Source organism: Apteryx rowi, unplaced genomic scaffold, assembly GCF_003343035.1.
Source record: "Apteryx rowi isolate R43461 unplaced genomic scaffold, aptRow1 scaffold_53, whole genome shotgun sequence".
Taxonomy (NCBI): domain Eukaryota; kingdom Metazoa; phylum Chordata; class Aves; order Apterygiformes; family Apterygidae; genus Apteryx; species Apteryx rowi.
The window spans coordinates 3,286,638-3,312,669 of NW_020450794.1; the positions used below are offsets into that span (position 1 = coordinate 3,286,638).

Here is a 26,032-nt window from a genome sequence, read left to right on the forward strand (position 1 = left end):
ATGAAGTTGAAGGACGTCTCTGAGACAGGTACATTTTATTTTTTAAAGAACCTACAAGTGAATGTTTCTAGTGTCCTACAATGTGAACAAGGGGTTCATAAAGCAATTTCAAGGAGCAGCACTTATAGTTCCTAGGTGGGATAAGATTGCGCTCTGTGGGACCTACCATAACAAGCATTTTGGTAAGAAGCAGACTGAGATAATGGCTCTTCTAGAGAGAAAGCTCACAGCAGCGCTGCAGCAATATAGTCAACACATCCTCAAATACTGAAAAGTCCTGTAACTCTGTATCATTGGCATTGCTATTACAGTAGAAATATATAGTAATTTTGGAATTGCAACTGATGTAAACAAGCTTAACACATCAGTTTCAGCTAATGTGTTTAACATATACTTGTGATTTTATATTAAAAGAGATGTGACTGAATTAAAGACAGAAAATGCCATTGCTTACTCACTTATTTGCACCCAAGAAGTAGCCACCCTGAGGACCATGACCATATTCTAGCTGCAGATCCTATAAATACAAGAGAACAAGTCTTTAAGGTGAGCATCAMACATACCCTGTGTCGTGCTGTCCCCCATCCTCTCTGCCACACCTGAGCCACAGAACGAGCCCGTTTCTCTGCCCCTCCTGGCCCCTAGCACTGCTCTCAGGCCCATCACGCCCAGAAATTTCCTCTCACCCAGCTTGCTGCACTCCTAACTCCTCTGGAAATTCTGACATTTGTCCCTTCCTTGGGCACACAGACATTTGCTTTAAAAAAAAAAAAAAAAAAAAAAAAANNNNCCCCCCCCCCCCAAAAAAAAACAAAAGGACTTTTGGGTGTCCCATACCCCAACAAATTTATCACACTACTTAACAGAACCCAGTCATCTCTGACTGGCACATTGAAAGTATTATTCTTAGATGGGGACTTCTTCTGGCAAGGAGCCTGAATGCCTTTAGCATATGGGGATGTTAAAGAAATAATTCAGAGAACACTAAAAGTGTTTTTGTAATTCTGGTTATACCGATGTATATTTTAAGGATAACTGTACATGGCTACTTTAACATAGCCTTTTGTATTGAACGGAGAAATGCAGTATTAACAGAACAGGCAGCAAAGTCACCTGCTCAAGCGATCATGGTGTGCAGGTTACTTGCAAAAAAGCGGCAAAAGGCCTAAGACACTACTATTCAAAAGATGCTGTATGGCATATAAATTTAATTCATTAATGGGACTACAGAGAGGCTATCTTGAAGCACCATCAAATTAACATCTGCCAGGAAGATATTACTACAATTACAGGGTATTTGTTTCTGCAGCTGGATCATGACAGGAGAAATCAGTGCATAAACTTGCTCCCAAACTACTGGCTGCACCCACCATGAGAAGTTAGTTATTAATCACTTAAGTTAGTGATAAGTGAAGCTACACTGCTGCTTTCCAGTTAACATTGCAAAGGTCTCTTAACATCTGTAGAATAGGCTTCTTTTAGCTGCAGCCTGAATCAAAACATGCCATCCGTCCTAGAAGAGATACCCAGGTACCCAGGCTAAGAGAGCAATAAGCTTGGATTAGATAATGGTGACAGCTCAGAGGTTTGATCTCCCAAAGAGCAGTTGTAAACATCAGGGGAAAGTCTCATGCTAGACTTGCCTGTGCTCCAAGCTGACAAATCACAAGCCACCTCAGCTTTCAGCTGAAGGGCAACCACTTTAATAGAAAGCTGTATAATATTGTTTGCTACTCAGTAAGTAGTTCCAAGTTTTGTTTCCTGCACCCTCAAGTCTGCTCTGTAAAGGCAATAGTTTCCACATGAGTGTTTCTACCATATCTCAGTAGCATTTGATTGCTTCAGTGACCTCTCATATTCTCCCAAGACATAAGAGATATTGTGGGAGTCTCCTTCCCTCAAGAAAAGTTGTCCTAAGCTCTCCTCATTTTCAGTCTCTTCATTATTCCCATCATCTGTCACCTTCTCCAGCCAATTCCTTTTTGCTGGTCCTCACCATCAGTTCACGTTCTCCTGTCCAACACAAGGCTACACAGATTTAACTTTCTTTACCATGAATACTTATATTACTTCTAAATAACCTCAGAAACTTCCACTGAAGTCAGACGCAAGCACCAGTATTTTTGTCATTCAGGCTTTAGGCTAGAAAACAACCTGACTGGAAACATAAGATGTCACTAGACCTCCAAACAAGGAGGTTAAACGGGTTGTGTGAGTTCATGTGTAAGGACTAAGGACTGCAAGGCTGTTGGGAAAAAAAACCCTAGAGTGCTACAGTGAAATCTGAGATTGCCACCTTAAGTGACAAATGTTTTGCCTACAAGTTCCAAAATCAGATTAAACAGAAGGGGGAAATAAAAGTCTTATGTTGGGCAGAGCCAAAATGTCTGTCCATTTTAATTTACACAATGTGCAATGCATGACTATATATACTGTACAGCAATGACAGGAATATTAACAAGAGAAAATAAGCAAACCTCCATAAAACATAAAAAGCCTTCATCTGTCTCCAGACTTTACAAGACTTACAGGCATTCTCTTTATGAAAAATGACATCCGCCAGAGTTACTTATCTTTAAATGCTTTAAAAGGACAAAACCTTCATATTTATTCAGTTTACTATTGTGCTGTCTACTAGCATTCCTTAGACTACGATTAGAATAGGATATGTATATTTTTCTCTTCCTGCCCTTAACTTGCTTGTTAGCGTTCTTGCAAGCCTTTTAAACATTCCTGCTTTCACCCCCAATGTGGATGCAATTCGTTGCTAGGGAAATTCATTTTTTTCACTCTTGACAGATAAATGCTGACAGCACGAGAGTCTTTCCAAAGTTCAATATATTTTTTCTTGTACCCTCAATTCCAAATATATCCAGCAATTATAATTTTACAAACCTTCACGCTACATATTTGATATACAAACAGAGGTAAGTACTCTATGCATTCTGCAAAGCCTCCAGAGAGCTGTTGTACTTTATCAGAACAATCAGTATAATTAGATTTTTTTAAACCAAACATAAATGTATTTCAACTAAACTGAAGTCTTATCAGGTCTGGATTCCTCCTAGCAATAACAGATTAGCATTAACTATTAAATGATGCAACTGTCTGTTTAGTAAAAGCCTTTACCTCTCTTGCATCCTTAAAGTATCCCAACAGCAGTATTAATCTCCATGAATATTTTCATTTAATGTATGTACAATGTCGATTAGCATTAGTTGACTGAAATTCTTTTTAGATCAGACAACACTAGATCTGAGTGACCGGACAGATATCTGCCAAAACAACCCTGAGGTCTGTGGTTGGTAGCAATGAGAAGAGTGTCAACAAGCTTGATACCAAATCAAAGCTGCAATCCCAAATTACTCTGCAGTCTAGCACAAGTTACCGACGACCTCCTCCTGAGCAGCTAGATCCATGTACAAGTTACCATGCTGTTTGCTGACAGCGATCACTTAAAAAGACGATAATACAGGGAATAATTACTGATTCTTCTCATCATTCTAGCTATTATTATATGAAGAACTCTTGCAGAAATGCCATTCACACCTTCCCGAGAAATCAAGATGTACATCAAATTAATCAATGACTGAAGAAATATGGAGATTTCTCAAAGTGAAGACAAATTTGGGGATATGGCCATGCTGTCAAACAAATTTCCCGAGACTGATCCAATCTACAATACCTTCAGCATTTTAATTTCCAAAAAGTTATAATAATTTTCTGCACTATTTCACAAAGAACTGATTGCTACTTTAACTTTCATAGTCTTACTTTCCTGATTAAGGGATTTATTGCCTAGGGCTTAGTTGTACTGGAAATCCATTTTTGTGTGTTTACAATCCTTCAAAAAACAAATCTGAATGTATACAGTGAACCAGTAATTCACAGTTACTTCCTACATTTGCTATTCCTCAAATTTTAATCTAGTGATAAACAAGATTATTTGGAGTGACAAAATTAAGACTTTAAATCCATCAGCTGCTGGGGAAGTAATTCTGAATTTTAAGGACTACAAATCACCTTTGGACTATTAACATATATGAAATAAGAAGGTACAGACACATCTTTATCTCAGTAAAATGAATGATTAAGCAATTCCTACCACATTCCTCCATACAGAAGGATGCTTATTTTAACAAGAGCCTAAAATTACTTAATACATATGCTGTACTTCTAATGCCCAAATTGCATTCTTGAATTTCTTTGGATAGTGCCAATAGTTTAACACATCCAAAATAGGAAATCCTATTTTATTAACGTGACCAAATAAATCTTCAGTCAATCACCAGGGAGGAATCACGTGCATTACTGCTGCGTAGCTACAGTTCCCTGTCTTCCCTTGTTTGTACAATGGTACAATTCTGTCCGCGTTCTGTTTATGCACATCCACTTGGCAGAAACCATATTACTTCATATCCATATAATGGAGAGGAACATCACTTTCTAACTACTTATGGTAAGGCCTTGACACACAGCATTTTTAAAACTGCTTCCCAACAACAAAATTGGAAATCTCATTTTCTCACTTACTTTGGCCAAGGCAAGAAAACACCCAAAACTTACAGGGAAGGAAAAGATATGGCAAAAAACCCACAACCCAATGACCTGAACAAAGCAAACAAAGTCTTCCAGGGAAAGTTCTTCATCATCTGTGTCAGCCACTCCTCCTTATCTAACATTTTCCTACTGGTACTTCAATTTCTCTGCCACAAATAATCAATTAACAAGTAATAGCTACTCTGAAACACTGCATTCTTAAAACTAATCGTTGCCAAAGTCTTCACGACAAATGATTAAATCCAGAAGATGTTTATGAGCCACAGAAATAGACATGACCAAAGCATTTAAACAGGACCAAACGTGTAAGTGCATTTGGCAAATACAACAGTGCAGACTGAGTGGTAACTGTAAACCTCTAATTGAATTATTTGCTAAAGAAGTCCAAAATAAATGCTAAATTCATAGAACAACTGAAAACAATCTTAGGCTGGGAGCTGACATATTGAATTCAGGTGCTGCTCTACTCCTCTGCCCCCACTTCCTAAAAAGGTAGAATTCAATACTTTTCACTGTGTGTTGAATAATGCAGGTTGAATCAAGTCCAATGCAGGAACATTTAATTTTTCCCCCTATTGCAAAACCAAAACCAACAAGCAATATCCCCCACCCAACTGGCTATAGCGTTACCAATCAGTCACTGTGATGCAGACTAGGACCACGTGGGACGCATCCAAGGTGCTGAGAAAGCAGGCTGACATCATTGCAGGCCCACTCTCTATCATCTCTGAGAGGTTGTGGTGAATGGGGAAGGTCTCTGATAACCGGTAAAAGGCACATAGTACACAAATCTGCAAAAAAAGGCAGGGCTGCTACTCAGAGAAACCTGAGCAAGCTGGAGGAGGGGGCAACAAAACCTCACGAGGTTCAACACAGCCAACTGCAAAGTCCTGCACCCGGGACAACAACAGCGCGCACGAGGGGAGGCAGAGGACTAACTGGCTGGGGCCAACTCTGCGGAAGAGCATTTTGAGGTTGAGACAAGGAGCTTTTTGAGACAAGGAGTTGACTACAAGTCAGCAGCAAGCACTTGTGGCACAGGTGGCCAATCACATACTGTGCTGTATTAGCAAGAGCACAGCCAGCAGATCAAGGGAAGGGATTATCCCCCTGCATTTGGCACTTCTGAGAGCACCTATGGATGCTGCATCCAGTCTGAGGCTTCCCAGGACAAGAGAGACATTGATAACCTGGAGGGAATCCAGCAGAATGCCACTAAGATGGTTAGGGGGCAGGAGAAAGTGAGCTAATAGGAAAAGATGAGGAAGTTTTTGTAGCCTGGAGAAGAACAGGCTAAGGGGAGAAAATAATTGCTATCTTCAGTTCTCCTCACTAGCCTAGACTATCTAGATTATCGAGACCAGAGATCTCCAGAGGTCCCTTCCCACCTTACTTTTTTGTGATTCTATGATAGTATTTACAGTTTAACAAAGTATGCGGCAAAGTCTACTGCATATGAACTGGAATGATTTTTCAGCTAACTATGACAAGCCCACAAACTCGGGGGGAAAAAAAAGATTTTTTTGCCACAGTATTTCATTGTGGGTCAGTACAACCCGAATTAGAGTACTTCCGTTTGCTCAGCGTGCCCTTCTGTTTAGGATCGGGTTGGTGGTAGGCTCCATTTCTCAGAAATGGGGCTTCTGGGACCAGCAGCCAGATTCTCCTACAGATTCCCCTTGACAGACTGCATCTCCCATATGTACAAGACAGTGCCTCAGAGAGATGGGACGCAGCTACCCATGCAGCAACAGCTCTGCAGAGGCTGGGTGAAACAGCCCTTGCTCCTAGCTTCTCTGCTCTACCCCATGCACCTCTCTCAATCACACTGACACAGCTGTTTGCAAAGCGGCACAGGGAACCTGAACAGGGAACTGATATGGTTGAAAAAACAACCCGAAAAAGAGTTATGCACTTTTCCCCGCAGGATGTTACATACTTGAGACTATTTCTGAACATGTACTTAATAAAAAAAAAAAAAAATGTTTTAACTGACAGAAATTTGGTCCGACTGTGCCAGTTCATGTAGAGTGCTGAGACTTTCATCAGGGTGGTTGTCCCAGTACAAGACGAACAGTCATCCAGTTAGCTAACCATTTGCCCTTCAGATACTTCAGCCAGGAACGACAGCATAAAACTTGAGATTTGTTCTAGAACAAAGGTGTGCATATTTTTCAAGAAGATGATTTTGATTTAAACAGTTTATTGAACTCAGGGCAAATGCAGTGCTCAGCTCTCCTATTCACTGAGTCCACGCCCAAACTGCTCTTAAAGTACATAGAAGGGCAATGAAAACGTGGGCGAAGCATTCGGTTGAGGTTGACGCTATGGAAAGTCTAATGCACAGGTAAGACAGAACTGTTTTTAGAACTGAGCAGACCTCTGCTGCTTCGGAGGCAAAGAGGGAGAAGGTCAGAAAACAGTGGCCAAAACACAGCGCAATGCCCAGAACAAGAACATGAGGAACCCTAAATAACAGAACGGACTATGTACAAGAAAACCTCAAGCTACGGAAAGCACTGGGTAAGTTAGTTGGGGCTGACTAGTTGCAGAAAAAAAGAATTTATCCCGAAAAAGTGAAGCGCCTTGCACCTTGAGCAAAATATTCTCTGTTGATTTGTTTAGTTATGAAGCAAAGTTATATTTGTAGCAGATCAAAGAGTAGTAGCATCTTGTCTGAACCCCCCCCGCAAACAAGAACTGCACTGAATTTTCCCATTCTTTTGGCAGCTCTTGGTAGCTGTGTCTTGTTGGGAGAACCCCCAGATGAGTGAAGCACTATTACCAAAGCAGAATTCCCCTTCTCGATTCACAGTGAGCACAGGGAGTTGTGAAAAACCCAGGGAAAGTGCTGTTAACCTACTTTAAAGGCTCTCTCATAACTGCAACAATATTAATTCCCTTCTTTACCATAGTCATTACTGAGAGAGTGGTAAACAGCACGGGGCAAAAGAGATGGGAAAGGGAAGGTCCAGTTAGGAGGCACATCCTCATTCATCTCTTAGACCCACAGATACTAGGCTAACAGGATTGGCAATAATGCTGAAAGCGACCTGAAAAAACACAAAACAAAAAAGCATCAGAAACTGGAGGAGGAAAAAAACAAAGCGAAACAAAACCCAAAGCAGAGCAATTGTACAGGATGGAGCTGTTCCCACTACACACAGAAACCTAAGCTACTGACCTCAAAACAACTTGTGAAATGTTTAAGCAGACCTACATGAAGTTACTTCCAAGACCAAGATGACATAGCCCAAGCTCTCAGTAATTATGGTATTGACAGATTCAAGTCACACCAAGCCAACCAATGGAGGGGGAAAAAAAAAAAAAAGTCACACAGGAAAAAAAACAAAACAAGAAATCCCCAAACACACAGTTTTTCATTCCCTCCTCTCTCCCCCGTGGACTTAAATTATACAACTCACAAATCAAAGAACATTATTAAAACAATGCAGTTCATCTAGTACAGGATGTTTCTCAATTTTTTTCTTGTTTTCCACAGTATATGAAGATGTCAAATATTTAAAAACATTGCTTTTCTAGCTGCATAGCTCCCAAAGAGCAAAGAAAAAAGAAAGCTCACTTTCTACAGTAATTTTTACACTGCAGTGCTAACAACTGAATTTTTTAGAAGTGCAGTAAGAGAAAGTTTGGAAAATATATCAGAGTACAAACGATGCCAAATGCCACTGAAAGCACTTATGACCCCAGCTTTTTAAATATTCTTTGTTATTTGTATTGTTTACATTCATTCTGTGACATAATTGTTGGGAGACTTCCGAGATTTAAATTTATATAATTTTAAATGCCTTTCATGGGACTAATTAATGGAACTACCAAACAAAAATATAAAGAGAATGTCTTTTCTATTTGTAATCCACCCTCCCCCAAAATTAAGAAACTATGCATTTGTAAGACAGTTAAATAAATTAGAACGAGCCCCCTCAATAAAAATGATTCAACTAGACATGAATGTGGGCTAGATATTTTCAATACTAACATACTAAGAATTCTTTCCTACATTACAGAAACATGCATATAGACTAAACCTTGCACTGAAAGGCTCTAACACAGATGAAGACACTGGTACAACAGGACAAAACACAAGCTTTGAAGAAGGAAAATAAAGACAAACCCAACATTGACAAAGAAAGGCATAAGATGAAAAATACCAGGTTAGATCTTGCAGTGTAGTATATTTCTTCTGAATTGTCCAAAAAATCGCTACTGTCAGGCTGTTCATTAGATAGAGATCAAGAAACTTAAGTTATTTACATTGTGACTGAAAGGCAAGTATACATAAAGGGAAATTTTCTTGCTAAGAAAGAAAAAGAAAAAAAAAAGAGTTGTTAGTTGAAGCTTAAACCATGTTAAAACAGTTCTGGGGTGAGGGGAAGTATTTCAAAACACAGCTGAGGGTATGGTCACATCGCCAAACACTATCGAATTACACCAAAATAATGAATTATTGTTCATCAGCTGACCTGTGATAATGGGCAACGTACCACCACCAATAACTCACTACGCTGCAGGGGTCCAGTCCTTTGGCTTGTGCACTCATACCCTTAAGTAAATTAGCATAAAATTTAAGCATGCCTTAGTAAGACAGAAGCAAAAGGGTCAGAAGAATTGCTTAAATAAAAAGGGATCTGCATTGTTTTCGGTGGAGCAAGAGACAGGCATTTCTTGCTCCCGTTTCCATTTAAAATAATTTCCTCTCTCCGAGAGCATGTACATTATTACAAACTTCTTACTCTGTCTTCTGCTGAGGCTCTTCACTAGAGCATCCACTCTCTGAATAGTTCTCTCGCAAGCATTTGACATGCCAATTTAAATTGTCCATAAGTTTCAGACCTAATGATAAAATATGGTTTTTCTCTGGTCTCTAAATCCAATGCTCTCACTTACAAAATCATAGTTATGCTTCCCTCTTGCCTGCAGCAGTTGCAAGAACCAACACAACTCTAATTCAGCATCTACAGCTAGCAGTATATTACAAAAACAGCTAATGTAGATACAAGTATCTGATGTAAGCAGTTACCTTTGCTTATTGGAACTATCTATCTTGCTTGCAGTGGCATTTTTATGTACATCACAGTAATTCTGTGACAGTCAAACTGATGATTGTTTCATAAAAAGGCATTCTTTTCCATTCATGCTTACACTGAAAACAAACTCAAATAATTGTACTAGCATTACACAAAAACTTCTGCCGAGTCATCAGAAATAAGATATTAATCTTTTAAAGATGAAAAGTATACAAAGTGTCCTAAAATAAAGGAATTTTTATCCTGAAAGGCCAAAGCAGGTCTGCATGCTTCATTCTTACAGGGGCAGTGGGGCAGTTAATTTCCCCCTTCAGAAAGATCCAAACACGCAGTTACAGATCTTTCTTACGGACAGGGAGGTAAGGCAAGTTCTTTGGACAGCTTGGAAAGATGTAAACTCCGACAGGAATACACAATACAAAAAAGATTTCCTTAACTGCAAAATTAGTCTGAATAGTTTGAGTCCCCACTTGCAGCAGCAAGAGCTTTGGGGATCCAAAGCACTACGGTCCTGCTTGTTAATATAAAATGTGGGGAAAAGCTCAACCCCTCTCCAAGAACACCTGCCAAAGAAGTGCTTTCAAAAGTTGTGTTTTAAACCTTGCAGAAAAACTTCTCCTCTCAGCTTAGCAACACAGGTTGAAAGGGTGCAAAAAAGCCACCTCTCCATCCCACGAGGTTGTCCAGCTCAGTTATTGTTTGTATAGTCGGTGATGGATAAAATAAAAATGAATACCAGGAGAACTAACTGGAAAAGTGTTTTTAAAACTTCAGTTTCTCGATTAAGATCTTTTTGCAATTATGATCTTATACATAAAATGAAATTCTTAAAGAACAAAAGCATGATATTGAACTATATGATGTTACCAAACATTTTCTTTAAAATCCAAACAATGCAGTAGGGAAGCAAAGTCCTGAYAACTTGAAATCACTCCAAAAAAATCATTTTGAAGTGACAGGTGAGTTGATGGTTAGAAACACTCACCTTTTACTATCATGCTCAACAAACATATTTATAATCAGGGCCCCTAAACAATGCTATTAAGCAGTTAAGTCAAGGGCTATATAGGGTATCTGAAATTGTTGAGCAACTCCTGAGTGTGATTAGGTAAGCTGTTTTCCTGTCTTGAACAGACACCAGAAACTGCAGACTACCTGTCCAGCCAGTTGCTGAGGAAGAGTGAGATTACATACCACCTCATCCACCCACAGTCGCCTGGCAGACTACCAAAGCACAGCGAAGCAGACCTTGGTACACTACAGAGCCACACAAGGAAATCGGCGTCAGAAATCCCACGCACGTGGGGTTTGTAGACTATAAGAAGAGAAAGTCCATGCTTAGGCACACGCCTTTCCCAAAATCAACTTGAGTAGCAGAGCTGGTGTCCCTCCCCCCAGTAACAGGCCAGCCTTTTCACCTTAAAACCTGCCTTAGATAAGCAGAATATGGAAGCCTGCAGTAAGGAAGCAAAGGAGTGTCTTTCATCAGGAATGAGAAGGAACTGCCCACATGCACAAATGTGGAAAGCAACAGTCGCCATGGAAGAGAAGAAGTTACAGCAACAGCATGTATGAGACAGCACAGACACCTTTTCCCCCACTGCTTGCATTCTCATTCCCCTTGTACTGACAGACCAGTGGGAAGAAAACAACGAAACAGTGGCAATACATCTTTACAAAATATGCCAACTGCTAGACTCAGCATGGCTCAGGTGTGATTTAAAGACTCAAAGTGGGGCCACAGAAAATTTATTTGTGTGGGAAAGTAATAATCCCCCCCAAATCCATTTCTTTAGGGCATCATAGCTCTTTCCAGGCTCTCAATTTTATGATTACAGTATTTCTGATATCAATCACTGTCAATGAGAGCTTGAGGGAGAGCAAAACTTGAGTAAGCACAATAATTCTATAAGTAAACAAATAATTCTATAACTAAGGGGAATGATATACTTGGCAATGAGGTATAAAGGATAGAGGAAACCCACAAGACAAAGAGTTGTTGCTTACCACAGACGTCACACCTGACAGAACCCCAAATAAGGGGTCTTGCTGCACATAGTGTAGTGGCACCAAAAGATTTAGGACCAATATGTTACCACTTACTAGAGAAATTGCTAATGAGTTTAGGGGTGCTAAGGAAGTATGCCACACATCTTAGATTTCCCCTCCTCCATGAGTATTTGCAGGGATTAATATGCAAAGCCCACGCTACTTGTTACTCACAAATTCATGGTGTGGCTCTGTCTCCTTCCGCAAGGGTGGATCAAATTTTACTTGACCAACTAGAGAGGAAAAAAGAAAACCAAGAATTTAAGTTGGACTGAGATAAGAAAGAATTTAGCTCCAAAGGTTAATAAAAAGAAATAATTCAGTTGAAGAAGTCCATCTTATCACCATGGATGAAAACTTTTGACATGTGCACAGCTTGTGCCCAGTAGAAAGCAATGGGCACAGAAATTGCTCATCTTCTATCACAAAGACAGCACTGTCATCATTTGCCCCAACTTCTCTTTAGATGGACCGGGAAAAGGATTTAGAGAATAGGACAGGGGAGTGCCCTCTTTAATGGAATAATACAGCTGTAACTTACAGAAAAACACATCCATTGTGTGAATTCACTCTTGGATCTGTTCTTCTGGGAGACTCACTAGCACTAATGGTCTTTGAATGAAATTTGGAGAGTGCTAATCATACCTTGTAGGACAGCTCTTTGGCAGATACTCTTAATACTCCTCCTCTTAATTTTAGTTTAAGAAAAAGGCTTCAAGTATTACTCTGGTTTAATTCAAGCAAAGGAATAACTGCATTTTAGGGGATGGAGTCTGGTTTTAACAGCCAACAATCGACCTCCTCCTTTCCTGATTTCAGCGTGACTTGTTTCAATTTGAAAGTAAAAATGACAAAAAGATACTAAATTAATGAAGGATGAAGAAGCTTCCCCTGCAACACCTATAAAATGGTAGAGATTTTCATTTCAGCTCTATGGGAACCTTTGTCTTTTGACCGAACAGTCCAAGATTTAATTGCAATACTTTTCATGTTCAGACACCTAGATACAGTATACTTACTAAGCAGCACTGTAACAGTGCGCTATTCAGCAGAATCTGGCCTCACTCTGAATGCCCATTCTGGACTGAAGATGCATTGATCAGCTCAGGTTATACCCTCCTCATTTAAGATGAAGCACTGCTGAGATTTGTTGGAGTGCAGACATAAAAGACTGTATTCAAGTATTTTGCACTAATATTTATTCTGCAAAGTCATCTGGAGCCTATCTCTGTAGATGAAACTGCACATGTTTTTATTTTGCTGTATATCAATAAAAATGTTTCTATATATGCCAGATAACTTCCACTGGGATTGCTGGGTATCGGTGAACATCAATAACTAAATTGAGAACATTTAATATATACATGCTTACAGTTTATTTCAGAGCGTGTTTTTTCTTCTCTCACATTTCTACTTGTTGAATGAATTCTATGAGGCACTACGAGAGGCTAGAAAAGAAAAAACAAAAAGCTTTAATACCAAAGTATATTCACTTCAAACAAAGCATCTTTGCCCTGTATTGTATACCTCATCTTTAGCATGTTTCTTCAGCATAATATCAAAAAAGAAGAAAGAATTGACCAGAATCATTTGGAGACCTTTCATCTGTAGAATGTCTTCAATTTCAACATAAGGGTTTTTGAACTCTGGATTTGAGGAGATAAAGTCAATGCTGGCCAGCATTTACTTTTACTCGTATAACATTTTCTTTTTGTACCTTCCAGTTTAATGGTATTGATAATTTCCCAAATAAGCAGCAACATTAACTCCAAAGTGATTGGCAGTATTTTGATTTGTTTAGATAGAAGTATCCTACTCTTATCACATTCCCAGCTTCTAACCTAAACTTTTTCCCCAACACTCATTGATTAGCTTCTCTAAATAGATGACAAGGTAGCTTGAGCTTTTCAGAGCTGAACATAGGACAGAGTATTCCTGGTATTCTTATGCTGGGTGGCAAGAATGATGCCATCATAAATATCAGGGTGAATTTGTAGTAATGTTCCACTTCTACTTTTCCCTGGAGTTCTGTTTACTTCTGTATTGAACGAAGTGTCATGAACTTTAAGACTTGGCTTTCTTTTCTTTCCCTGTTTTGGGTTTTCTCTCTTCCTTACACATCAAACACTTCAGGTTCTCTTGGAAACTACAGCATGAACTTTCTTAACAGTAGTACAAGACCAACTGACTGCTGTACAATCAGGCCCACACATTAGCAACACAAATCTTAACAGTACTTTCTCAGCATGTCTTCTGTGATAATTATTTTTTTTTTGGAGAGACAGTAAAAGTTAATTCTTTCTGATGTTGGCCCAAGTAATCTATGAGTAACCCAAAGAACCTCAAATTTAAACATGCAAAGTGTATGTTTGCTACATCTCTCTGTTGAACGTGTGGCAGCAAAGTAACTTTTAATGAAAGCAATCCAACTAACTAATGTCAGAAAACTGATATGATGATATTGTAACTTTGCTTTTATATATATTAATCTTCACTTGGCAACTTTTGATTCAGAAGTAATGACAGAATTAAAGAACTTCAACTGCTATACAATCACAAGGAGTCACGAACCATGTTTATCCCTAAAATATTATCTGAAAGTGTTATTGCCCTCCTCCCCTTTTCATCTCACACAACCTCCTTGCTTTATATTAGAATCCAATACACTCATATTGCTTCACCTCGCATTTATGTTCACTTTGGTCTTTTTTGAAATTGCAGTCGCCAAGATTATGGGTATGTATTTTCTCCTATTTATCTCACAGGCAGATTTTCACCTTTTGTAACATGTCTCACTCCTCCCCTTCTACAGTTGTCTGGTTTGTCTATTATGTATTCTTCTGAGCTTTAAAAAAAATGGTTCACTGTAGCTCAAGATGCATGTTGATTTGATTTTCTACTCAAGTATTTCAAACACTAAGTGCTCAAAGGTTGCTTACCTACAACTCTGTTGACAAGTGTCTACTTGCACACAGTGCGTGCATGTTTATAACACAACCATCAGGAGCCAAAGTTTGGGGGTGGGAGACATATTTTTGTCTTTGTAGCATCATTGTGCGAGTTCCTCGGATCCCATCACAGATGTCTGCGCTGCGCTACAGGCAGAGCCTGCCCTTACACTGGGTTCTCCCAGCCCACAGAACTCCTGGACCCCCCTTGGGAGCCCACAGGACAGAAGAGGAGAACAGGTTGTGAACAGACACAAACATCGGACACTAAAGAAGAGTTACAGTTGAGGATGCCCCACACCCACACCCCTGAAGTGCTGGCCTACATGTCAATTCATACACTGAGCAGCTCTATCCACTAGAGCAGCAATGGGGAGAAGAGTCCCAGAGCCTCTGGCTGAGTTATGAACGAAGGACAGTTCAAAAGTTGGCTGGAAGCACCAGCACCAGCGTATCGCTCAGAGGGTCAGCGCAGAGTCCGAGCAACAGCTCTGTGGGTCCCACAAGCAGGAGCATCCCAGAGGGAATTACTGCTTGAGCTCTGGTAAGATGGGTCACAGTTCTTGTGGGAAGGAAGGCTCTTTGCTATCACCTAACAAATCCAAACGCAGCTCACTATCAAATCCTCATCACCCTGTCACAGAGGCAAAGTTCTCAAGTCACCCTGAATGCCCTACCCAGGTGACAAACCGATAGAAACAGCTGACGTACAAGGTGTGCAAGCTGTGATCGAGTACAAAGGAATATAGGTTAGCTCCCTGACACAAATGCCATCCAGACACAACTTTAAGCGCAGTATGGAGCTCAAGAGCAATCTTAGCCCCAAAACATATAGTGCATGAAGGAGCAAACAGAAGCACTTTCCTCTTTGCAGCCCTTTCCACTAACACTATATCCATCACAGGAATCACTGTCACAAAAATGAGGTGGAGAAGCAGTTTCCAACAGCTCCAAAGGTTTATTCATCCAGGGGTGAATGCAGAATTCCGGATGGAAATCCTTTCTTTGACTGAATGGGAAACCAAATGGTCCTTCATTACTTGGGTGGGGGGAAACGATGGAAAAATGGCACAATCGCACATATGTTGCCAAATGAATAATGACTATATCAAGGGGAGACCTGTTTGATTACATTTGAATAAGCAGATTGCATGATTGTTATCTTTTGTTCTTCCACAGTATTAACCACAATGAATATGTTACCTTTGCCTGAACACAGTTAAGAATGATTTGAAGAAAGTAAGGTACTCCTCAAAGAGGCAGCAAATCCACATCTTACTCTCTGCCTCACCCACATAACTCCCCAGAGTATCCAAAGAGTAACAGATAGCATCCCCACAAAAGCAGCACAGGCCAGGTGAAGAGCTGGCATTGCAGTGGGCAGTAGACTTCCCTTCAAAGACCACTGATAACCAGAAAAGCTCTCTAGTTTTCAAAAAAAGACATTAGGGAGTAGGTCTGAAGCTCAAGATTCTCACCAAGGTTGTACCATCTTACGTTGCTTCTTTCCATTTTTGATGGATGCATTCAGGTGATTGCCTCTAGTATAGAAGCAGATATTTCCCAAGTTCGGATGAGCACCTCCATCTACCTCTATGAACAGGCAGGTCTTGGAGCAAGTTCAACTGTGTATAAAAAGAGCATGCACATTTCTTATCCCCTTTGATTTATTCGGGGAATGACCACAATGCCAACAACTGCTTTATCTGTGGCAGGACTTCTTCCTCATCTGAAATACAGACCTTGCTCAAGATGCATCAGATAATCTGTTATCTGCTTTGTTCACAGAAGAGGATTCTACCTTGCTTATTGTGCAAGAGAGAGCTTTCACAAGTGCCACTATCAGTTTTATTTTGCAGGTGGATTAAATGCCCCAATGATGGAATGTTATCTGGTAACATGGTTAGGAGAGAAACGAGAAGAGACATCTGAGTCGTCTGCCTGATGAAGAAGATTCAGCACTACAGATAATGGTGATTGAAGCCCACTGAAGAGCTCAACGCCACATGATGAACAATGATGGAGAAATAACAACAAACTTGAACTAACTTTGTAAAGAACAAAAGTCAAAAGACATGTGAGACAGCTTGCTTAGCCTCAGTACTGTCAGCCAGCCCAGGTCCTTTATAAATGATGAAAATAAGTGTCTTTGATCACTGCTGTGAGGTTGTTTTCTCTTCCTATTATTTTCTCCCCAGACAAGGCATAGCTTTTCCCTGATACCATGCTTCATATATACTGAACAACAGAAGAACCTTCTTAATAATAAGGCAGAAGTTACATGAAAGAGTGAATACTATTTTGAAAGCTATAAGTAACTGTCAATAAAATGGGTACTGAAGTGATGCCATACAGGAAGGGAAGTGAGATTCTTCACCTGAGTGGCCCAAAATAAAGACGTCTGGGATTCCTGCTGAAGATGCACGCAAGTGACACAGGGAGATGGCACATGGATAATTCAGTACAGCTTCCAGGAAAGCAGGGAAGAGCCCAGGGCAAGCTACTCCGATACGAGCAGTCCACTGATAGGAAGCACACCCAAAACAGATATCTTCCCTTCTTATGATGGCTCATGAAAGCATTGGCTTTCCGGTTTCAACAGAATTTCTGTTTCAGGCAGGCCTCAGAGCTCTCTGTCATCACTGAACTAAGGAACACCTGATGCTGGGAGCTTACTGTAAGGAAGAGATCTGAGCTTCTCAGTGCTCTCTCTGTCCACAGTAAGGAATCAGACAGCTTTCTCTTAACACTGATGTGAAAGTCTAATACAGTAAGAGTTTCTGTGTGTGTTTAACTTCACTGAAGAGTTTTTATAGAAAAATTTACTAAGGGCTCTCTTTCACTTGCAATTGTTTTAAGCATATCGACTATTCAATCTTTATGCCTTCCCCCGCCCCGAAATATTTAACAAAAACTAACATTGCACTCTACAATAGAAAACCAGATTTCACTTTTGCTTTTCTCCAATTTCATTTCAACTTCTAAGGAAGACAGAAACAGACTCGGTGCACGTCAACTTGTCTTTGCTGTTCTAGAAGGTGGAAGCTCATTTAACTTGTAAAATCTGAAGATGAATCCCTTAAAGTAGTTGCTCCTTGTGAGACTATTTTCATTTGAAGGCATTTTGAGACTAGTTTTTCCATAAAGAAAAGTAAAATACCTAAGTATGCAATTAATGAATCAGTGGAAGTTATGGGAACTGTAAACATTTGGAAAGTCTTCACTAGCATAAAGTTAACTGTGAAGATGGGATGCAGTAAAAGTATTTATCTTCTCTTATTTGTGAAACACTTCAGTCCTGCTGAGTTTCTCATTCTTACATAAGCATGATATTTTTTTCCCCAGCTGTTAAAGCAGAAAAGCAGAAATTTTGCCTTTGACAGAAGTGAAATCAAATCTCCTAAATTATTCTAAGACAGAAAAATATAATCTGCAAGAAACACACAGCAAAACATTTGACAAAACACACCTATGGGATCCTTCTTTTTCTTCTTCTCATGTCAAAATTGAGCAGACAGTAGACTATGAGCAAAAGACTAAGTTCTATGCAAGTGTGAAATGATTTTTATGAACGCTTTCCTTGCGGATGAATGCAAACATCACTCCATGAAGAAACAGAAGGCATGGCAGAACTCAGGACTGGGGAAGTAGTCCACATTTACTTTTGCAACACAAATTCTTACAAGGAGGACAATAAATGAAATTTTAAAAATATTTAAATCTCTTGCTCTTTGAGCTTCTCCCTTCCCCCCCCCCCACTATAATAACTTTGGTAGCTGTCTGTACATGTGATGGGGCAGCACAACCAGAAATAAAAATAACCATTGAGAGTATTCTGAGATCACAAAAGGTTCTGTGGCTCAATAAATAGTATTTATGTATCTATTTATGATCTAATCATTTTGTTTTGTTGGCAAATGAAATCCCAATCTGATTTTATGATTAAAATGTATTCCTACCTCAGGGTCATCATCATCAAAATCATGGTAAGTGGAATGATCAGGATTGTTCATTTTATCCAGAAGTTCAATAGCAAGACTTCTATTTAATGGCTGGGTAACGAAAGGATGCTGAAAGACAGAAGAAAAAAAAACACATTAAAATTTTCAGTCATTTTAAGCTTATTTTTATTTCATAACATTTAAGAAAGGCATACACAAATTTATACCTGTAGTAATTTTTCAGCTGTAGGTCTTTTTTTAGGATTTTTTGTAAGTGCCATTTTCACAAAATGATGGAAACTATTGGACCTGAAAATGAAATGGTAAACATTAGAATTCCTTGTCCAGTGAAATACATGATCATTATCAACTGAAGCAGAGAACTGCTTACCATTTCATTTTGTCCTTTAGCTTAGGAGGCTGGAAGTTGCTTTTCGTCATTAGAAAGAGTGCCCTGAAAAAACAGTATTTCTGTGGTTTGCATCGCGATACAAATACAAGACAGATTATTAAATTCACTTTTTCTGTTGGCAGTAAGAAGTCCATCAGTTTGAGAGACACTACCAGGAAAGGTTACACATTTATGTGCCAGAAGGAGTTACAATTTCTGTCACATACATTCAGAACACTTAAAACTCAATACCCTTGCAGCAGCCCCAAATACAGCAAGCACACGTAGCCAGCTACTCCAAACAGATTATTTATGAAGATCTATTGCTGAAACAAGCTTTAACCATTTACTAACCTCATTGGATGCAAGTCAAACATCGGAGGCTGAAGTTCGGCAAGTTCTATAGCAGTTATTCCAACTGCCCAAAGATCACACAGTTGGTTATATCCACCTTTTCTTTCCACTGCAGCAACTTCTGGTGCCATCCTAAAGGGCAAGACACTTTTCTTTTAGATACACTTCCCTCCACAAACATTCCTTTGTATGCAGCTGTTTACTGTGCATTCCTCTATAGCTCTCTATTTATAAGCTTATAGTATATACATTTATATTAGATATATATGTATGCATATATATGTAAAGGTATATAGCATACACATCTTAATTTTAAGCTTCTAAATTTCACAAAAATTTGGAAAGTGCAAGTTTTTTTCTTTCACTCTGTCCCTTTCTTTCCAATGAATTAACTTTGTGGTACTTCTTCATTTAATTGAGAGCAATGATAGGAAAATAATTCCCAAAACAGAATCCCTCCTTCACTGGAGCGAATGTGAACTTTTCATCAACCATCTTCCAGTGACTAAATGGGCAGTTTTGAAAACAGATGTTTGGCAGGAAGTGGATGAAACCAATGGTTTTGGACTTTTTTTGCAATAGCAAAAGGAACTGTCGCAGTCTAAGATATAATCATTCAACTAGAGTAAAATTGAAACAAAATTATGCACGTCATTCCAGAAAGCAATCAACTGACTGAGGAGAGGCATTCAAAAGAGGAATGTAACAAGCAACAGCTTTGTGGTCTCCAGAAAGCATGAGACCTGAGGACTTATCGTCAGCTCTAAACAGAGTTCTCCTCATCTGTAACATCTATCTCATTGTAATGTTGAAAGACCTCATTTAAGTTTACAAAGTAGTTTCAGATCCTCAGGTGGAAAAATTTTACATTCCTAATTGACCTGCATAAATAGGAATACCTAAAGAAAATGATTCAGTAGGTAGTGTCACATGTTTTGGATTCCTGAAGTAAATCAGGGATTTGATTGTCCTGTGTAGCCGTATCAGACAGCAAATGTGTTAATGTTTTTAAGCTTTGGACTTCACTAGCCCAGGAGACCACCAAAAACAAACAAACAAAATCCATTTGGATAAACTACATTTACAAAAATTTCCTCCAGAGTTTCACCTGTGCATGTTAACCTATACCATGAGTCCTCAATTACTGCCTGATGTTACCAGAGACGGCTCAACTGATTTTTGTATATATTAGACTTTGTAAAGAAATCTCCCTACTTTCAAAAAAGATCACAAAATTAAAGAGTTCACAGAAGCGAGAGCAAGAGAGACAGACAGACAGACAGACACACACACACACTTTAAATCAAAAAGGGAAGCTACTGAAAGAGGAACAAGGAGTTACTGAGGTAGAGGGGGAGCAAGGGATAATTTTAAAATTAAATGGAAGAGAAGCGAAAAGGTAAATAGATGGATTACTGGAACTAAAGACACTGCACGGTTTTCCCCTTTGTTTCTCTGCCATCCAGCCACCATATCCTTGCCTGCTCGGACACCTCTGATAACCACTAAAACCTTCACACTGCTGTTTCTCACTCAGCTTTCCCCTCTGCAGTCTCAACAGTTTTGCTTCCTTGCTTCTCCTCCCAAATCTCTGAGAAGCCTCGCAAAGGAGAAGTGGTGCTTTTCATCACTATTTAACCTACGTAATGCTTTCAAAGTTACTGTTTAAGGTTCTGGCGCGTCATTCGAGAAGCCTGGCACAATTTGGAAGTTATCCAGTGACAGAGGTCAGGACCGCAGTCACCCAGACGTCTTAGTCGGGAAAGAGCCATGGGCCCCTTACGCAACCGTGACTGAGGGATGCTTGCGTTACTCTGAAAGGGAAGCGAATCCATGCCTTGGCGTGACTTCCACTACACAAGAATGCTAAAAATGCTCTGCTTGAGCCTATTTCAAGTCTGAATATTTGGATTATTTTTCCTTTACATATGCTTTTTCTTGGACATGCTATACTTTCATACGGAAAGCTCTGAATGCTTTGCAAGGAAAAACACACAGCAGAAAAATGCTATTTTACAGTGAAGAGCATGTTATTTACTTCAAGGCAAAAGGGAACAACCAACTCCCCTAGAGAGAGAGCAGAGAAAAATTAAAAAGTTGAAATATAAAAAGTATGAATTATGCAAACTAGTTTATGGAGGGAAAGATTAAGATGCAACACAGACAGAACAGAAAGGTAAGTTTTAGTTCAATCAGTCTAAACAAGGTAAAAAAAACAGAAAGAGAAAATAGCTTAAAGGAGACATTTCAGACGTGGCAAAAGCATCTGCGGAGACAAAAGTGAAACCTCATTACGAACAGAAGAGTTGCAGAAGAGACAGAGCTGGGGTGGGGGAACGTAAGGCACCAAAATGGATGATCAGGAAAGAAAAATTTTTAAGATCAGAGACATGCAAAATTACAGATAATTTGAAATGGACTGAATTGAGATACATTAGGCAATAGCAGCACATTGTTTCAATTTTTCAGAGCATTACAACAGCTTGTCTGATGTTCAGTTAGTTCAGGATTTAGCACAAATAATTCAAATATGATAGCTAGAAAGTTTGACAGTCTTCAGTGATTCATCTACCCAGAAAGTTATATAACTTAAGTTTTCAACAGTGGTGCATATTTTACTACTATATTAACAACCAAAGAAAGCAATTACCAATATGGGGTGCCAATGAAAGATTTCCTTTTGGCAATTGTAGCTGTTATCTGTGCAGATACTCCAAAATCAGCTGTAAAAAAAAAAAAAAAAAAAAAAAGATGACAGTTCATAACTGAAGCAATGATTCAGTGTAATTCATTGCTTATGAACATGACAGTTTGGTTTCCCCACTGTAAGATTTTTTTCTTTAAATATACTGGGAATATTTAACAAAAAACAAACAGTAAGAGCAAATAATGGAAAATTGGTGACTCTCAAATTGTGGGTCAGCCCCGCTTGATCACCTGCCAAATACACAGGCTGCACACAAACATGTTAACACAAGAAAGGAAGTGGCTGGCATAGAAATCCTAACATGTGCTTTCGTAATATGAAAAAATATGTCACTTAACACTCTCTAAGAGATTCCTTCAGGGAGTATTTTAAACTACATTTCATACCTAGGAACTCCAGATGCTGCATTTTATTAAAATTAATAACACTCTCTGATTTGATTTTTAGCTTGCCTTCACAACACCATTTGGTCTTTTTTTTTTTCCTCCAACCTCAGTGTTCCAAAACTATACCCCAATTACTCCTAAAGTACTAATTTGATGGTGGACAGTTAGATATTACCAGCAAGAGAAAAATAATTCTGATGTGTTCCCCACTGATGTTCGTTAATTCCTTACACAAACCATTACATGAGATTAAAACTAGAAAGTCTTCTGCATTATGTTTAGAGTACATACAAATTTAACAGAGTTTTATTAACAGTTTTATTAACTCACCTAATTTTACATGGCCATTATCCGTTAAAAGAATGTTTGCTCCCTTAAAAACAACAACAAAAGACCTTCAATTAAAACATGCAGATTTTTCTGATACTTGATTAAAGTTTTTTTTTTTTTTTATGGGAGATCCATGATAGCCTAGGGGCCAAAGGCAAACCAAGGATTGGGCGTTCAAGAAATCTGTAGCCTTATAAAGGAAATATTTGTGAAACTGGCAGCTTGCCATTCTATTATCTAACGGAACTGGGATATACAGGGTTTCTCATGACATTTAAGTTTAGTCCTCTCTAGCCTATGGTACTTCAGAGTTCCCATTGTACACAAAACCCTCTCAAACAGCGGAATATGATGATTTGCCTATGCTGATGAATTCTTACTTTCTTTTTCCTATTTACACTGATTGAAAGGAACCAGGAACTGTAAAAGGTCAAAGTGGAAGTAGTTTAATTTTCTTTTCCATCTGTAGGAACTGGTTTTGTCTTGTTTGAGCGCCTTGGTAATTATAGCCTTAAGGACAAGCCTTGATATTCAAGTGTTTAGCAAAATTATTTCCGTCCTTATGCGATAGAGATTCTATTGTTAAAAGTTCATTTTTTTGTGACTAACGTATCTTTTACTTCAGTTTAATAATAAAAACTAACCCAAAACAACAGTTGGTACCATAAAATTACCACATAAAAGGACTGAGGACAAACCTGATCTAAAGAAGGAAACCAGCTACAGGTAGATCGGAGCAAAAGTAGAAGTTGGCTAAACACAAAGCTAAATGCAGAGCTATGAATGCCAGCACTGCCCATAAACCGGACAGAAAGGAGGCAAAGACGGGTTTCCAAAGGACTTAGGGTTTTCCAGATTATGTTTTTTTACAGGAGAAGGGAAGTCAGGCCTGCAGGAATACTTGAGCAATGCAGCCTACTCTGGCAAGCATTGCACAAGTATAGTTAAGGAGCCTTATAAACGGAGCTTGGTAAATACCGCGACAGCCCAGTAAACGTTCTCAACCTTATCTGCCCTTCAAGACTAACAGGATAAGTATTCTAAAGACATAAAACTTTGCTATTGAAGGAAGCAGGTATAATTTGACAGTGAGATCTGCAGATGACGATACTGTTTCTCCATGCTTGTGTGAACAATGTTTTGTAAAATCTAACTGTAAGTATTCCGGGCATTTTAATTAGCACAGTTCTGTTCAGAAACAGATACCTGTGCACTGTGTCCTTTTAAGCATCATTTAGCATTCTCTAACTTGTGACAAAAATATCCAAGTTTCGTGTCCAAATTAATATCTCATTCAGAAGTGATTTTCATGAGTGCTCAGAACCCAAATATCCTTCTGCGGTCAACGAGAACTACTTGGAAAAACTCAAAACTAGGCTACATTATGCGGTTGAAACTACCACGTGCATTGCACCCTCAGTTTAACAAAAAGCACAACACAAAGGAACATCATAATTTACTGTCAGATATCCAGGAGGAAGCCTGCCAGGTTTAAGCTGGAGTCTGAGCAAGGAGGAGTTTGGAAAGGTGAAGAGCAGGTAACAAAACTCTCCAGGGACAAAAAGTGAATGGGAGGCACCAGAAGGAAGCTACAACAGAGAGTATAACAGTCTGAGCAAACCAGCTTTGGTACAGCCTTGTTGAGATTAAGTTTTAAACAAGTCAGTGGTAGGAATCTGACTTGCGGTCGCCTCTCTAGTTTGAGCATGGGCTGGAGGAGACAGAAGAAGCAGCCTCCCATCTCCAAGAACCATGTAAAACAGCCGCCACTGCCCTGCAAACTGCTCACCAAAGGAAAGGCAAGAGGCCAGAGCAATGGCTCTGTTTACTAGCAGGTGCAGAGAGACGGGCATGTCAAATTTCTTGAAGAGGCCAAAGCTCTTTCTTCTTCCGCAGAGAACGCACTCTTATGTCAAGCTGAACACGAGCTGCTCCGGGCACCAGCTGATGTCTAAATTTCACAGCACCAGTCTAAATAAGTGCTCTCTTTGGCTCCCATTAAAAGAACAAACTATTACCATGAATGCATTTTAAAGAAAATTTTTTCTTCCCTTGAGCAAAAAATTTAGTTTTATTCTAATAAGCAGAAGAAACAAGCTATTTAAAAATATCTCCAAAATATCTCCAACAATAAAGAACCATAACAGTTGGTATATCTGATTTTAAAAACACGAAAATTCCCTTCAGCTTTGACTTACCTTAATGTCTCTGTGCATTTTTCCTTTACTGTGAAGATAATATAGTCCCTGCAGGAAATATTTAGGTAATAATTTAGTCCAGTATTTTTCATTTTATAGACATCTCTTATTAAATTAACAGGCAGATTTGGGTCCAATTCAGTCAACTGAATGACTCTGTGCTTGAAGTACACTCTTATTTTTCAGTGCAAGTTAATTACATTTGCAAACTTGGTATTCTTAGTAGCATAATATCTAAACATGGATAGAAGGAAAGAACAGCAGGCACCTTTTGTAGGAAAACTCAACTTGAGAATGTTTTTCTTCTGGACCTGCTAAGTGTCACCTTTTTAGTCCATGCTAATTACTTTTAAATTGCCTATCACTGTACTATTCAACAATCTGATCACAAGATACCTGGCACAGAGATGTTCTCCTATATCATTACAGGTTTCAAGTAACACTAAAAGCGTACCAGCAGACAGCGCCTTGGGGCTAGCACAGGAGTTCAACTCTAACTCATGAATTTCTGCAGGAAGTATCAGATTGACTTTCTGGGTCTTGGTGATGGCACCAAAGGATTTGGGGACTCAGTGCCTCAACCCAAGTTAGACATTTTAAAATCTTTGGATGAATACAAGGAGACTGAATCTTTGCAAGAAAAATCACAGAGCATGTCACTTCTGGCATTCCAGGCTTATCTCTAAAATATTTTTCCACAGGGCAAACTGCAGGTAAATATCTGTGTCACTCTGAGGTCATGAACCTCCATAATGACTACGTTTCACTGGAGATGCTAATGGCACAACAGACTTTTTTGCCAGCTTGTGTAAGACATCACAGAGTTGATTCCAAAAAGAAATTAGGACTGTTATCAGTTATCAGCATTTTCATGGATAGTCCAAAATAGACTGATGGAAAAAAAAAAAAGAGGGGGAAATACTTACTTACATGACTTGGTACTTCAAATTTTCAAGTAAATAGCATTGTACAGATAGACAACAATACTACTGATGATATATTTTAGGGGTATCTTCTCTTTGTCAGCTCATGAAAACCTGAACGTGATGTAGCTGAAGGCCTAATCAGTTACGAAATCCAACTCCTTAAATGAACTACAAAAGTGAGAAAAAAAAGCAAA

General features: G+C 39.1%; 1 protein-coding gene across 21 annotated transcripts in view; it reads right to left on the reverse strand.

Moving 5' to 3' along the window:
* MAP4K3 (mitogen-activated protein kinase kinase kinase kinase 3) overlaps positions 1-26,032 on the reverse strand; it is an 80,178-nt gene that overhangs the window by 31,999 nt on the left and 22,147 nt on the right. For 18 of the 21 annotated variants that reach the window (XR_003255907.1, XR_003255906.1, XR_003255908.1 and 15 more), the window contains 11 exons: positions 24,913-24,960; positions 22,715-22,757; positions 21,942-22,014; positions 19,292-19,423; positions 18,938-19,000; positions 18,774-18,855; positions 18,565-18,675; positions 13,030-13,105; positions 11,832-11,890; positions 8,733-8,795; positions 459-517 (listed from right to left, as the gene is read on the reverse strand). Coding sequence is in view for 15 of the 21 variants with exons in the window: in XM_026080656.1 (XP_025936441.1) it covers positions 459-517; positions 8,733-8,795; positions 11,832-11,890; positions 13,030-13,105; positions 18,565-18,675; positions 18,774-18,855; positions 18,938-19,000; positions 19,292-19,423; positions 21,942-22,014; positions 22,715-22,757; positions 24,913-24,960 (809 nt within the window). In the remaining 6 variants the exon portion in view is untranslated. The remainder of the gene's footprint in view (positions 1-458; positions 518-8,732; positions 8,796-11,831; positions 11,891-13,029; positions 13,106-18,564; positions 18,676-18,773; positions 18,856-18,937; positions 19,001-19,291; positions 19,424-21,941; positions 22,015-22,714; positions 22,758-24,912; positions 24,961-26,032) is intronic. The other 3 variants (XM_026080648.1, XM_026080645.1, XM_026080647.1) reach the window with 1 other exon arrangement.